At 34.1% G+C, this 16,752-nt stretch overlaps 1 protein-coding gene across 4 annotated transcripts in view; it reads left to right on the top strand.

The window, feature by feature from the left end:
* LOC145684331 (uncharacterized) overlaps window positions 1-16,469 on the top strand; it is an 88,449-nt gene extending 71,980 nt beyond the window's left edge. For 2 of the 4 annotated variants that reach the window (XM_081756529.1, XM_081756533.1), the window contains one exon: window positions 1,969-16,469. In XM_081756529.1, coding sequence (XP_081612655.1) covers window positions 1,969-2,267 — 299 coding nt within the window. In that variant the 3' untranslated portion in view covers window positions 2,268-16,469. The remainder of the gene's footprint in view (window positions 1-1,968) is intronic. The other 2 variants (XM_081756530.1, XM_081756532.1) reach the window with 1 other exon arrangement.
* The last annotated feature ends 283 nt before the right edge of the window (window positions 16,470-16,752 follow it).

Raw genomic sequence — 16,752 nt, forward strand, 5'->3', positions numbered from 1 at the left:
AAGCTAGGAATTACAAAGGAACTAGTATGTTCTCTATCTAAATATCCATGTTTTACCATCTTCCGTTATCGGTGAAAGGAATTGTGAAAAGGAAGTTGAAGTATAGGAATACTCCTTAAAGTACTAGTGGTGCGTTCGTTTCGCTGGTACCGGTGAATTCTGAAACATCGATATTTAGATAGAGCGTGTACCAGTTTCTGTGTAATCCCTTAAAGCGCTTGGGATAGGTCCTGTAGTTTCTAAGTTAGGGAGTTTTGAAAAATGATTTTTCGAATTTTCAATGGATCATAACTCTGAAAGCAGGCATTTTTCGGCCCATGTTTATTGGAACTTTTTTTTCTTTCATTTTGTATAAGGAATCGCCTCCCAAAGTTTGTCGGTGGAGTTACCTACCACCCTGTATATATATACACACACCAGACCAGTCTCATTATTTTACGTACAAACTCTGTGTATCGTTCAACCGAATTCATCCAATCTGGATCATAAGTAGGCATGGGGATAGAACTTGACGCATTTAGTAAGCATATTGAAATGTTATAGTGTGCACGCCGTTTGTTTCCGTCGTTCCCAAAGTTGGATTTGGATCAAGTGCATTTTTAAAGAAGGTTGGTGTACCAAAAACTCTTTTTTATATTTATTCTGTCTGTCCGTGTGTCCCGGCGGAAAACAAAGAAAAATCTCATTGGCTGCTTGGTAGATCACCATTAGTTTTGGGCGAAAGTTACGGATCAAGGTTATTGATGGCGGTGGTCCATTCAGTTGATCTCAGGATGTGGACAATCAAAGACATCGGTTCGCATTGTATTTCTATGGGAGTAATTATACATATCATCCTTAGTTGATAGACTTACCTGCAGTGCTCTTGAGATTACCGGGTTAGTGTAATACTCAGGATGAAACAGTCCGTAGAATGCATCACTAAAATGAAACTAAATGGCGTTCTTCTAACCGAGAAATCGAAGCTTAAATAGTCCTTTAATTCATCTTACTAAAGTTTCTGAGTGGGAGAATGGAGCAGTACTGTAGAGTGCACCTCCTGCATGTATTTAATAATAATTATTATTATAATAATAAAGCTTGTAAGACATTTAAAGTTCGCTTTTCAAGGTATTTCAAGTTTCCCAATTTTCTGAACTATTTTCCTTCTATCTCCATGTTCCCTTTCTACCTTCTTGTTTCTCGACCAATCACCATCTCGCTGTTTTCTACATAAATTTCAATTCGTACTGCTTTTACTCCAAGTGGGGAAAGCACGGTTGCTCAGTGGTAGAGCGCTTACCTCTGGTGCATTGGGTCTCTGGTTCAATCCCCGGTTAAGTATGCGGTGGACAACATTGTATCCGTGGGTTTTCTCAGGATACTCGTGTTTCCTCCCAGTTCCTCATTCCACTAATTCTTCCATCATCATTCACTTGCTTTAATCCTTATCTCCTCTAGCGTAAAGGGCATAATTGTGGGACGTTAGTCTGAAAGATTTCCTGTTTTTCGACCCATTCGTTTGGTAATCTCTGTACCTCTTCCCCATCTTTGCCTCATATGTGGACGATGTTTGCGAATAAACTCATTTTTACCGTGTTTCCTGTTCACTCTCTTCACATTCTCTTCTAAGATTGCTATAAACAGTAGCGAGGAGGGGCAGCGTACTCCCCACTTGGCATTAAGAGGGGATAAAGACAAGGAAGTGATAAACCGGGAACTGAAAGGTAGTACACATTCCATATCCAGTGGTATATATTAAATTGAATCTTATGTGCAGAATAATCACTACATGCTTTTACCCGACAGAGTTAATGATCTTGTATTTTATCGCTTCGTTCAATTTTCGGCGGGCTGCGTATCGAAATGACGTGTGTACCCGTGTTGATCTATATTTTTTTCCGGCCACCATGTATACATCAGATACAATAAATAAAGTGTAAGTCAATGATTATTCGTAGTTATTATTACTTTTGAAATTTCTTGCAGGTGATAGAGCTAGGTTAGAAGAGTATTACAGGGATTTAACGCTTCACCACGACGATAATTTGATTCCTCATTTGGAAGATGGTCCCTGTTCATTCAAGAGGTCGTCATCTGATTCACCAGTTTCGAAAAATTCTGGATTTGGGAGTCATTTGAGGCAACGTTCTGCCTGTGACAAGACGAAGAGATCACAAAACAAACGAACTCAGAGAGAACCCGCGCAGTTAAGGTTATCAAGGAAAAGTTATTGTATTATTGGTGTTAATGCTGGTGTTCAGACAGAAGAACGATGGCCAAAGTAAAACTTTTTTTTTTTTTTTTTAATAATCCAGATTAAAACAATATAATTTATAATTCCGTAAAAAGAATTCAAGACCAGTGTAATTCTTTAATGTGGGAAAAAACAATTGACATAATTTCTATTATCTGGAAATAATTGTGCATACAATTTTGAACAAGTTGTGATAGTATTATTATTCTGTAAGTGCAAGTGTTTGGAAAGTCGTAAGGTGTAATTTCAAACCGAAAGGGCAAGTGTTTGGACAGTGTTTTTAGTGTAATTATGTTAATAATTGGATGTCAACAAATCCTGATCATGAACGCACAGTTTTATCATAAAATTGTCATGTGCTGGTGCATGAAAACTGATTAGATTCGTCTTAATTATTAATTTATTTAATAAAATGCCGAACAATGTATTAGTTCCAACTTTATTTATGTCAGTATGTGTTGAGTTTATGATAAACGTAGAAGATTATTTCTCTAAGCTTCGTTAAGTATTCAAGAAAAAATGTGTAACCAGCACTACTGAAAATAATACAAAATTTACCATTTTTCATTTGCTTGTTTTTCATAAGTGAAAGGAGATAATGAAATGCAACTTACCACAATCATAAATAACGTTATTCTACATTAGGAAATATGAACCTGAACTGTTGCCATCCATAGAAATTACATTGTTGCCAGAATAACAATTCCCCTAAAATCTAAGTTAAAGCAGCAACTAGAGGAACGAACTCAACTGCATTTGATTACGTATCATGTTGTCTTGGAATCCTATGAACTACTTTTTAAATAATTGTATTTAATTTGTAATAAACAAAATAGTTTTAACATACAGTTATTAAAATGAAATAATAATGTTATTTAAAAAGTAGTTCAAAGGATTCCGAGATAGCATGATACATAATCAAATGCACTTGAGTTCGTTCCTGCAGTTGCTGTCTTATCTTAGATGTTTGGGGAATTGTTATTCTGGCAACACTGAAAATTCTTCAGGTTCATATTTTCTGTTGTAGAATAACATTATCTATGATTGCGTATCATTATCTTTTTTCACTTACGAAAAACAAGCAAAAGAAAAATTGTAAATTTTGTATTAGTTTTATAGTATGTCAGGTTCTTATGTAAGTAAGAACAAGGTGAATTAGAACATGACATGTGACAGTAATTGAAATGGACACAAATAATGTCTTCCTTAAAGGCAACCACTTAATCACAATATTTTGTTGTTTAAAACTGCTCTTCGTTAATGTAAAAGCGGTATCAATGTGGAAAGCGATGATTACACTGTGTATAAATTCCTTTCTGATCTGTTTATCTTCAGTTGTATACATGCGCTGTTAGGCATGGCGATCTTTCAGACCATTCGGTTGAAGCTTAGGTTCCAGTCCAGCTGTTCTGACAGTTCATGATGTAGAATTTTTCGTCCCACCTTTGGTACCAGGGAAGGTAGTATAGTTCCAAATGTTGAAAGTATCTTCATTTTAAGTTAATTTATAGGCAATTTCAGTAGGCATAGAACAGTATTGCCGAAAAGCGGAAGATCATACATCTCCCCCTCCCCTAATCAGTCTGTTAGATTATTGTATGAAATAATTTAAATAATTAAGTAGACTAATGCCAACTAAAATTCTACAAATGGCCATCAAATGGTTGTTCCAGGAGGGATTTCGGAATAGAACGCGGAAATATAGTAAAAATTGTCGTTATGCTAATTGATAGAGCAATATCGTGGCAAACAGAATATCGGATGTACTAATTCCCGAGATACAGCAGCTCGATATTTCGCTATTGCACCATCTCATTATATTACCATTACGTTTTCAAATGCCAATATTAACGTTTCCTTGAAATGAAGTTGAAGCAGTATACGCTGATCTAAGTGTTAGTCGGGCTGTGTGTAAATACTTCTACAGAAATTCAAAAATATGAATCTATCTATTTTTGCATGTGTTGTTTGAATGTAAATTTTTCTTTTTAATGATTATTACGTACTTTTTTTTTCACACTGAGGGTGGGGGAGAAATATTCTACAAGAATTGTGAAGACTACAGATTACTTCTCAGTATGTAAGGGGATAAAGATGTTGCTTGTGTGAAGTTCAAAAACGAAAATGAATGATGCGTCACGAGCTTCTATTTTGCCATATGTTATGTATGAAAACTTTGTTCTCAAATTATGATTTCGCCATTATTACATATAGTGTAAGAGTTTTTATAGGAAAAGTAGTTTTTGTTTTGTAGTCACCAGTAAAACTTAATATCAAGTACATACATGTGTTTTTCGTCGATAACTGTTGAATAAATGGACATATTGTGAGCACCATGAAATTTAGAGGGAGAAAAACACGACTAGGCCAGAGAATTAAGTTCAATCACCAGCCAAATTGCACATTTTCACTGATTAACGAAGACTTGCTGTAAAAGTATATAGACTATTTTCGTGTATTTCTCAACAAATTAATGCAACATTGGTAACTCAGAGCAGTTAACTTTTCTGCGTGGCGAAAAGAAAATTGGTCAGTGTGTTCGAAGTTAACAAAACATTAATTGGGAGGGTGGTAGTGCATTTTTGCTGACGACTGTACAGACTTCTGATATATTTTTTTAAGTACAGATTTCTGCTTCAAACCATAAAATTACAGGAAGAAATAATGGAAGAAAGTTCATGAATGTATTCAATGACGAATGATAATAGACCAAATATAATTTAATAGTCGACACTGGGATTACAAGTTTCGTCAAGTAAATTAGCTTGAAGAAGAATGAACATGAGTTGATTATTTACATTATGTAAGGAAAGTTAGGGAAAATACCTGGTTATAAACATATAAAAGATCTTAACTAAATGAACTCATAAGATGCATATTTAAATAATAAAATAATATCCTTGAACTGCACATAAGCACCTGTTTTTGTTAATTTAATCGTACAAGTTTCGGTGACTCCTTGTCATAATATGCACGTGACTGTTTAAGGAATTTTTGCTCGGTTCGTGAACTTAGATAATAAAGTTTTCAATAATAATAATAAACATTGTTCATTATTAGCAAAAAAAAAAAATCAAATTGGATTTTTAACTTGAATAAACTACAGGATTAGTATAAATGGTTCCTTTATTTTTTTTAAAAAAAAAAAGCTTTATTTTCAAAAGTGTTACACGTACACATATGAAAGACATTTGAAAAGTTCATAGACCCTCTAGAAATGTTCAATATGTGCGGGTTTTTTGTTTGTGACATGATACACAAACTTGAGTTGAGCGTACTGAGTTTGTTGTTCTTTTCGTATATCTTTCATGCGTGTACATGTAATACTTTTGAAAATACAGCCTTTTCAAAACGAATGGATCGTTTATGCTAATCCTATACTTGAAGAGTTGATGAACTTCCGCATACTGATGATGACAGGAATCATCGAAACGTAAACGATTTAATTAAATGAGTGCTTGGGTAGAATTCAACGTTAGTATTTCATTAAATACAAAAGATCTATTTGACAAATAATACATAAAGCATACTGGTCAAACGAAAATTGATTGTTCTTTTTTTCTTTCACTCTAATTACTGTACTAATAACATGCTTATACAAATTCTAATGGTGTATTTTGTAACAGTTTTTGTGTGCTGTTAAACGCTTTTAAAATTAAAAGTTCCTTGCAGATGTCTCAGTAAAGATGGAAAAACTACAGACCTACTTCGGCGAGGTTCAGTCTAATTTCTCTTTAAGAAAATTAAGATAGAAGTCAGAGTGAACGTATAAATATAGCAACATTCTAAAAATACTGTCAAGACGTTCGGAGAAGCAAAATGTTACGAGGTGTTAAATATTAACTGATTTTGTTAAGACAATACGTGACCGAAACACACACACACACAAAAAAAAAGGTGACTGATTATATAGGATGTCTTTTTTTAAGAGGCGGAGAACTATATGTTGCAATGAAACAGTTTTTTTGAATATACATGAAATTGGCTTATTTGACAGTCATTTTTGTGGTATTAATGTTTGAATATGATTTCGGGCATTTGGCCATCGTGGTTCGGCCATTCGCGCGTACATGGTTTAATCTGGAGATCCAATTTTCATACACTCTTCTCAGTAAATCAGGCTGTATTTCGGCAATAACGCGTCGAAGGTTGGTTTCCAAGTGCTTAATTGTGTGTAGTTTCTCGGCGTACACATGCGACTTTACATATCCCCACAGGCAATAGTCTAATGGCGTAAAATCGCACGAACGAGGTGACCAGTCCGATGCGTCCCGATGAGTTTGTCGAACCATGGTTTTCAAAATAAATTTACACAATTTACAAACATTGCTCCGGCGTGAGTGTGCTCATGATGAATTGTCAAACCAAACTAACCTCAACTACTTACGTGTCACATATTAATTGGTCAAATTAATTATTCAATGCTAATCTAGTATCTCTTAATTTATAATTGCGGAAGAGTATACACATCTGTTACAAAGTATGTATTAGAATGCAATTTCAGAAGAATTCGGATTCCTAAAAATTTAGAAGCAATACGGAAAGCAAAATGAAGGTGTGTATTGAGTAAATGTGGAACAAGTAATCGTACGTAAAGAACAAATAGTATCCATAATGAATGTAAACAAATCTTTTGTGTTTAGTGTTGCAGTTCCAGCTTAATTTTGGTTACTTATGGTGTAGCCCTCGACTAAGCGTTAAGCTTGCTGCTGTTAGTGGTGGTAATTTGAGATTTGTAGGTGTTGGTTTTTAAGTCAAGCATCTTTGTTGAAACGATTAAGTATTTATATTTAATAGATCATTGTCGAATTGGATGTGTTTCTACATGTGACACCAAAATCCATGATCTATTTCTCAGCTAGTGTTGCTACAGCATCACAAATATTTGAAATACTGTAAGTTCGTAATATTTGAACATCAGGAACACACGTAAGGGATAGTCAGACAGCAATATGTAAAACAGCAATATTGGATATTCTGATCCCGAATGGACATCTACCTAAACTTCACATACAGAACCGCTCAAAAGTTTTCGAACACCCCGGATTTTTGTAAGCATCAACTGTGATCTTGTTATTTTGGCACGAGAACTTTACCGCTCTGTATCAGAGGTACTTCTGCTTATAGCATCAAATTTGATGACAGTTCAATCGACGTCTAAGAGGTACTGCAGATGATATGTCGTCTTAGAATTCTTAAAAACAGGCTAAAAAGGTCAATTTGATATAGATATTGCATAGTATAAACAAAAGAGGTAAGATATTAGTTTTGTTTGGAAAATATAGACATAGAGGGACAATGTAGTGATAAAAATTTGAAAGAGAAAGTTTCCCAAATTTTGCAGTTCTTTATAGCATGTTGAGACGCTAACGTTTAAAACGCCAAAAAATACCATACTTTGAAAAGTGATGGTTTCATATGCTCGATTATTGCTCGTTGAAATAGTAACGACGAGCATTACGTATACGCTTCCAATGAGCGAGAATTGAGCAGAAAAGGGTGTATATTGATCGTCGTAAACATTTTTCAAAGAAACCTTTTTTAAAGCTAGCTTATCTATAAAGTATAGAGAATTGCAAAATTTGGAAAAAATGATTTTTCTTTCAAATTTTTGTCACTTCATTTCCCCACTGTATCTACATCGTTCAACAAAACTAATTTGTTGCCTTATTTATTCTATGTAATATTTTATTTTTGACCCCAGTTTTAAAAATTATAATTCGTCATATCATCTGCAGTATCCCTCAGACCTCCATTCAACTGTCATCAAATTCTATGCTTTAGGCAGGAGTACATCTGATGCAGGGCGGTAAAATTCTCGTGCCTAAATAATAGAATCACTGTAGATGCTTACAAAAATCCGGGGTGTTCGAAAACTTTTGAGCGGTAGTGTATATAGGATATTTTCGGCAAATGGTTCAAAATACAGATCGTTAAGTTATATTCCGAAGCCGTTTCAAAGATAAAAAGCATGCATACACTTAAACGATGCTTCAGTTACCCTTAACAATATACGAATACATGGGTTACAAACTCGTGTTTTTGTTTAATTCAATTCTACTACAGAAGTTCCATATTTATTTCTTCGGAATAGCTTGATATCGCAAATTCATGGCACTCAAAACTTGTAACATATTTTAGATGGGTTACTCTTTTAAGTGCATACTTTTAGTAACATTCAAATTTTTAATGTTAACAATTTCTAATTATCTATAATTCGTTGGTTTTAATATGCTCTCTGTATGCATTGTTATTGTTCTAGACCGTCTGTACTTCCAATGTTTATTATGATGCTGTAACAGCCTTAATTTATTGCAACTGAGAAGACAGTGTGGTCTTATGATTTCAAATATGGATTTAAAATACATTCAGAAGCTGGCGTTAATACCTTTAGAAAAATACTAGTTTGTGTTTGGTGGCTCATCTGATGTAACTGCAAAAGATGGCACTCTTTCCTTCTCATCAATAATTACTTAATACACATTTTTACTACACATAGGGGGTGTACATAATAAATGGGACATCTTGTACAGGCGACAAAAATTATTTCCGTTTGATGAAATTAGTTCGTAAATAACTTCAGAATGGAAGGAAAATTTGAGTACAGTTCTCAGTAAATTAAAAAGCATGTGATTTTTTGTACGTTCCACTCATACCACCATTATTCCCAAAATAACGGAAAGAACTTTTGTCACTGAGTGTACACTTCTGAATGTTACGGTAACTTATTATGAAACCAGATAATAACTAGTGGCTTTATTTTGACTTTGTAGTAGCAGGTTGAATCTTGAATTCACATTCTTCGTCAGTCATTTACAGGAATACGTAGCTCCTGTTGAAGTATGTAAATTACTAACGTGTGCTGCTATTCATAAGTGTAGGCTAAAGCAATACAAGAACCATACCGTACGTATTATCGTATAAAATCACTCTTAGGTAATAAACACAGTGGCGTCTTGTGATTGTATTTCTTGTGGTGGCACACGGCGTTCTTTTGAGTGTAATGAATTGTTAAATATTGTACAATTCTTGCCAAAAGCGAAATACGCAATACCCTTTTTTTTTTTTTTTTTTTTTGTCGGACAGTTTGACATTAAAATATGTCAGTCTATATGATTTTCCTTATTGGTCCTGGCTAGTCATTGGCAAAAGAATGTCCTGGTTCTTCGCAAATAACATTTTGTCTATTTTGAAACTCGTAAATTTAATGTATTTTTATGTATCGTATAGAGAATGTAATCCTTCTGTACATTACCAAAAACTATGCTCAAATTAGGTGTTCATATATATATATATATATATATATATATATATATATATATATAAGGGAACTTGTACAGTCAACGACAAAAGCTCTCTTCGTTTGACGAAGTTAATTTCGTAAATAACTTCGGAATGGAAGAGAGAGAACTTTCGTCGCAGACTTAAAACGTAGATACATTCTTTCGCTGGTGAGTGTACCTGCTTAACGGTGAAGAGTGCCCGCGCCATTTTTATTGTTTGGTCTATTAATTTATGCGGTGAATTACTTTCGTTTTCTCTGAAATTAATTAGAGCTTCAATGTGATTTTACTTGATGCTTATTCATGTCGAGTGTTAAATGTCCCTTGGTTCTTCAAATTGCATTATATATAAATTTAGTACAATTATAATTAAATTGTTAAAATTAAATGCTACAAAATTTAATTTTCGTGAGAAAATCAGAAAAATTGAACCATTAAAATTCCAGTTCACAAATTATATATATATAAATCAATGGGGTAAAAACAAAGATGCCGCGCTGGGGTACTCAGGACCATTAATTGCTATGATTGTATTTTGTCGTTGGCAAGTCATCTGTTGCAAAAGCTTTCACACCATCAGCCTCCCGCTAATCTGTTCATCCTCACGTAGCAGTTTTCTCTGCCTCCGTGCTTTTCCTTCTTCTGTGGCTTGTCACATCCTTAATTTTTTCTTCGAACAATGCCCTTCTAGTTTCGTGTACTGTGCTAAACACCTCCAATATCTAACTGAAGAACATAGGAAACACTTACCTAAGTTTTTCAGATATACACACATCTATGTTTCCTGAAATGGGAACATATGAAAAAAAATTAGCTATTTTTTCTGCCCGAGGAAGGAAATTATATATTTAAAGATATTGTACATGTTTATGCATTATATTTGCGGCGATATTTATGTATGGCTGTCAACTTTTCCTGACCAGATTTTTTTTTTTTTTTTTTTCATCATCATACGCTTCTTCCGTAGTACCCTCATGTTGGCGAATATTCAAATTAACCGTAATTTTGTTAACTGAAACTGTTACTGATAATATATTATTTTTACACTTCCACGTGAATTATAATTAGTCACTGTTACAAATTTTGTACACTGGCATTTATTGATACTGAAGGGGCGGTATAAATGTTAAAACATTGGCCTGGGATATTTGTCTTCGGGGAACATGGATGTGAAAAAGATTACCTCTCAGTCTGTTTTCTATTATTAGAAGCACTTTCTCAGTAAATTGTGGGTTCCCTCAGAGCCAAGTAAATTTCCTCTGATTTGCGATAGTCATACGTTCGTATCTATAGAGCTTGATAATAGTAAAAGGAGATTATATGTATATATCACATTTATCAATGCCCTTCGTCTGAAGTGTTGCCAGTTCAAAGCTTCTTAATAGTGTAACGATAAAAATGAACATTAAATTAAACTCGGGGTTGTGTCCAAATACTTATTAATGCCGAAATTTTCAGTGGCAACCACCACCTTCATTGGGTTATTTACATAAATACTCAATTACATGTTATTTCAGGAATGGTTAAGCTTACCTCTAACATTCTGAAAATAATGTTTTCAGACTATATCGTGATAGATAGTTCATAGCAAATATAATAGCTTCAAATGCACAAATAAACTATGAAATGTGATTGACACAACCGTGTGTGTGTTTATCTAAATAAAAGAGCCACTGAAGAAGGTGCGATTTTTCCACCGAAAATTTCGACTTGAATAAATATTTAGACGCATTCCTGAATTTGATTTAGTAAGTCAAAATCATGCGTCAGTAAGAATGAACATGGTTAACAATTTATAACAGCAGAAAATTAAATTTTCGTTTTCCATATTCAGATTTCTTTCGTTAGAAAATAATCTGTGATGATCTTCCACAATCTTGCACTTACAGAGTAATCTGTTTGAATTAAAAACATTTTTAGAAACTACATAATGCAAGGATAAAGAACATTTGTAAGGCTAGAAAAGTCGAATGTGCCATAACAACTAGAGAATATAGTTAATTTTATCTTAACAGTTTTTTCCCATGCTATGTCAAAAGAAACAATCCTAAAAGCAACAAACCCTGTGTAGTTGTTACTTTCACAAGGTTTATTTATGTAAAACTGTCCAAAATATATTTTTATATGTAACATGTAACTAGAATATATTAATCAACTGCTTAATTTATAGAAATAGTACCATGTCAATTCTGTATTCCAAGCTGCATCAGCGATGTAAAGCTGGTTTGATGTCGAATTATGAAACTGAAGCCGAACTCAAACATGTATGTGGAATGTGTTTGTCCTACGTTAAAAATGAGTTGTGTTTGGTTCGAGTTTTTAATACTTTTTATATCTTCTGTAAAAGAAAAAAAGCACTGGTATAAAGAAAATAATTTATAATTTGTGTGAACATAAAATATCTATATTGTTATAGTACATTGAAACATTTTCATAAAATTTTGTAAGTTGAGTTAAACGTCTACCAAAGATTTTTTCATTGCTGTACTATCACGGTCGGGATCACACTTATAAACCATAGTAGTCATGTCAGTGGAGTTCGAATCTGAATGGTTTTCTCACGAAGAGTTGGTTTTCTAGAAATTACAATACATAATTCAGTCCACATAATTGATTCCAGTAATTAGGTAATATTTATGAACAGTTTATATCAGTGATGTGAGAATAACTAGGCTTATATTTTTCAGCAAATAGTTCTGTTTTTTTCTTTTTTCCTTAATTATACTAGAATTGAGAAGGAGTATTGAGGCTATGTTATGGTAGCTACCAAAATTTCTTCAGTCACTCTACATATACAGGGTGTTACAAAAAATGTGTCTCAAATATTTTGGGAACAGATTTCTCACAACAAAATAAGAAAAAGAGTTCATATGAACCTGTGCTGAAAAGTGGATAGAACGTGAAACAAGTGAACTTTAAAAGTTCATGGCTCCAATAGTATGGGGGCTATCGTAGTCAGGTCAAGACATCACTGAGGAACTGGTATGTGAACTATCCAAATATCCATGTTTAAAAATGCTTCAGTACTTGCACACCAATTTTGAGAGAGGTAGGTAAAGAGTGATCAAGTGCTCCCAAACAGTCTCTTTAAAAAATGATTGTGCAAGTATTTGAGATTCTGAAAGTTGGATATTTGTATAGTTCGCATACTGGTTCCTCAATAATGTCTTGACCCGACTACGATTGGTCCTATAGTAGTGGAACTATGGACCTTTAAAGTTCATTTTATCACGTTTTCGGCACCCTATATGTACAAAACTATGCACTTCCGGCCACGGGTCATTATAAACGGTTTCTTATTTGGATTGAGGAATTTTTCCTTCCCCAAAATATTGTGATAAATTTTTTAACCTATTGTGTAGAGGAAAATAACTTCGGAATGGATGATTGAATTTGAGGACACTTTGCGGGCTGTACTGTTTTTTTTAAGATTCTAGTACGTGGTTAATATTCTGTTAATGTGTTTTAAGTAGATTTGTGTGTTACACAATGACTGCGTTATAGATATGAAAGTACTGTCTTTTCGTGTGTAATTGTATAGTCTTATTTAAAAAAAAAAAAAAAAAAAAAAAAAATCATGGTCATCCACCTAACTTTAAAAGGCTAGATTCTAGCAACCGTATAGGAAATTCGAACACTTTGTCTCGAAATGAAGACTTCAGTTGGTCAAAGAACCATATTTGTTAAATTTCTACAGTTGGTAAGAGTGTAAGGCATTTCAAAGAGAGGTGTGTGGCTTTTTTCTTTTCTGATAAGGAATCTGTGCATTCAAGTATGTGGATTTTTTTTTTTTTTTTTTTTTTTTATAAAGTAAGGTATTTATGGTAAAATCATACGTGAAAGCAAGTACAGGGTGTAAGTGCCTTGTTTTCTGTCTGACAGTTGTTCGTTCAGTGTGTAAGGATTTACAAGATGACTATATAATTAATGAAAGCACAGTTGAATAATATATTGCATTAATGAAAATACTCTTCACTTATTCGACATCGTTCTTAATATACGTGGGTCGTTCAATATATGTTTCCCTAAGCTGTAAACTTTTATTTATTTTTTAAGATACATTTGTAAATCATATATATAAGTGTAGGTGGGTTCTTCTTCACCTCTCAACATAATCCCCATTGAAATTCAGGCATTTCTCTTACCGTTACAGCAATTTGTCCGAATCCTTTGGGGGGAAAAAAAATCAGGGCTCTGGTTATTTAGCACTTCCCTCACTTTGCAATGCACTTTAACACCAGCAAAAGATGGAAGTAACTCGATGCTAAATTTGAGCCTTTATGGAGAGGGGACAGCCGTTCCACCCTAATTCTTCAATTTTGTGTCTTGTTTGCGTGCTGAGTGGGTGTGGGCGTTTACCGTTAAGAAGAGACCCGGTAACTTATGTCGAATTGCGTTTCCCTGAAGAAGAGTTCAGGTTCGACATAAGTGGCCTGATCTACTGTTAAAGAAGTATAGCGGAATGTAAGGAGTGGTAAATAGGCAGTTTTTTTTTTCTATCGCCCTTTCTTAATTTTCCAAGTTCTGGTACACTACAATAATCAGGATAAGGTAGCATTTTTTCTCTTGTTGACAAACTGATTGGAATATATTGGCTGAGAAGAAACTCTCGTGAGGACTGTAATGGAAGGAATGGTAGAAGCAAAAAGAGGGAGGGGCGCGAAAGAGTTGGTGGTCGATATTAACAAGTTGACTGCTATGTGTATGGAATTCCATACAAACGGCTCTCCGGTACAGCGCCGCGTGTATTATTTTCCATATACAAACAATATATTGCACTTTCGTCGCGTTCATTCTGTAAGTGTGTATGCAATTACATACATATGGCCTAGAAGTCAAAATTTAATGTCTATGCCGCGTATATATGCAAAATTTCACACAAAGCAAATTATACATTTATGGGGCGAAAACAAAATATTACTGGCAGACTGTTTACCTGTGGCGCACACGTGATAACGGGCAACAGATATGGTGGCAGTCAAGGTGTTAAAATATATAATTGCTGTGTGAATACGAAGAAGTTAGCTGAAAAACGTGGTTTGCGTGGAAGCTATCTCAGTTTGTCATAGCCAAGAAGCACTTTACTCTCCACCAGAAAGGAGGTTGGAATGTTTTTCATACTTAAACTTGCAAGAGATACTTGGGGGAGGAAGGCTGCATTTGTTGTAATAGTATCTGTAATTAATATACACATTTCTAACCTATGTAGTGAGATATTTTCAGAGGTAGAAAATGATTTGAAAAAAAAAAAAAAAAAAAACTGATAGGTCTTCAAAAATTGTTGATTGCATGCAATGGTTCGACAGCGTAAGAAAGTAATTATGGATATTGCTCGTTGTGTGGTTATGAGTAGCGGGCACCACATTTACACTCCTGAAAGTGAATAGATAAGTTAAATTGCGTAGAAACGTTTCAAGTGGCAAACTAAAATCCTTATTATTCATGTGATTTTTTTTTATCACCCGATAATATTGTAATTACAGGGACTAAATATCATGTTGAAAAGTTTCAAGTTAAAGAGATTTAGTCATTTAGAATGCAATATTGTATTATTAGCTTCTAAGTAAGGCTTGTGAATTAAATGAAACAAGTTCGTTGTACGTCAGTTCCTTACTACTAAGTCGAGTAATATACTCTGAAAAAGGGAAAAAGGGATTCAGTCTTTTGTTCTCAGCAGCCTACATTAAATTATGTAGATTTTTTTGTAGGCTTTTTTTTAAAAAAAAACTCATATATATGAGGGTCAGTCAAAAAGTTGGTTGCACTGTTTAAGAAAATAAAACAGGATAGAAATTTTACAATAACTTTATTTGTATCTTAACGTAATGACCTCCGTTATTTAAGTATTTGGCGAGGCGTGGTACAAGTTTCTCTATGCCTTCTGCAAAGAAATATCGTCAAATGCCCGATAACCCATTTTTGAGCTGCAGCTTTCACTTTGTCATCGGAGTGGTATCGTAGCTTTGAAAGTTCGTCTTTCATGCGACCAAATACGTGGAAGTCACACGATAAAAAGTCTGAGCTATAAGGTCTTCCCTCACGCTCAACATTGTCAATATCTGTACGTCCATTCTCAAACATGTTGCACTACTTGGCAATAGCTTGACGTGACATTGCATTTTCACCATACACTTCATGCGACTGCTGATAAATTCCACTACAGTTACACCTTTTCGCCCACAATAATAATAATAATAAACTGCACGCATTTCCAATTTGGACGCCACTTGCAGCTGTTGAGACATATTTACGACTGATTATCAGAACAACTCCACTTGCCTCGTGAAAGCCGCTACGTCACACGATACAGCTACATGTCTGCAGTGTTGCCACTCGTGCAACTAACTTTTTGACTGGCCCACGTATATACAGTTGTCATCAAGTCGTGCAATTGTTATCAAATGATAGTTCGGTTCATTCATTCTGAAATAAACATTGAATTTAACTCGTTTATCAGGTGTAGTCTTCATTTCTCGAAATATTAAACTTCAGAAAACCTAGGTTGCTGAGCCAGAGATTGAATAGCCTTGTTCTAGATATAAATAATTGATATGTGATACGAAGTGGCCTGCTAGAAACCGTCGAACATGTACCAAGAGTAGGCAGGTACTGATTGTATATGTATATATATATGTAACTATAATATAGTGTAAATTCTTAAGCAGTATAATAATGAAACGACCCGCCTGTAAACCAGTGCTTGTATATTTATCACTGTTTGTATAAATTTTCGTTGTAAATTGTGTGTGTGTGTATGTGTGGTATATAAGCACTTGTGTGTTTTGTATTCCTTTGTGTTGATTTAATGTCAATTTTAAGCGTGGTTTTCCGGGTGTGTATGTGATCGAAGAAAAAATGGAAGATCTCAAGAGAACATGTTCTTTTTTATGTACATTTGTTACCAGATATTTTAAAAGCAATGTAAAAAAAATACAGATGTATATTATAAATTAGTTTGTTTTTGTATTGTGCATTGTCCGTATTTCACTGCATACGATAATTGGTAAAGATGCAGTGTTATATATTTTTTGTAGGTTCTGAGTGGCTATTTGTGCTTTGTGCTCTGAATGAATAAAATTTTTGGAATCCAGACCCGGTTTTCAGTGTATGTATGTAACTACAGAGTAGGTGGAAAATATTGGGTGTACAATTTTGCTTCCGCTGTTTTTTTAATTTACATTCGATGCTTTATTGTACAAACCTGGTTATACATTTACAATTCAAAATATTGTT

This window comes from Thermobia domestica, chromosome 4 (genome assembly GCF_964235325.1).
Source record: "Thermobia domestica chromosome 4, izTheDome1.hap1.1, whole genome shotgun sequence".
Classification (NCBI taxonomy): domain Eukaryota; kingdom Metazoa; phylum Arthropoda; class Insecta; order Zygentoma; family Lepismatidae; genus Thermobia; species Thermobia domestica.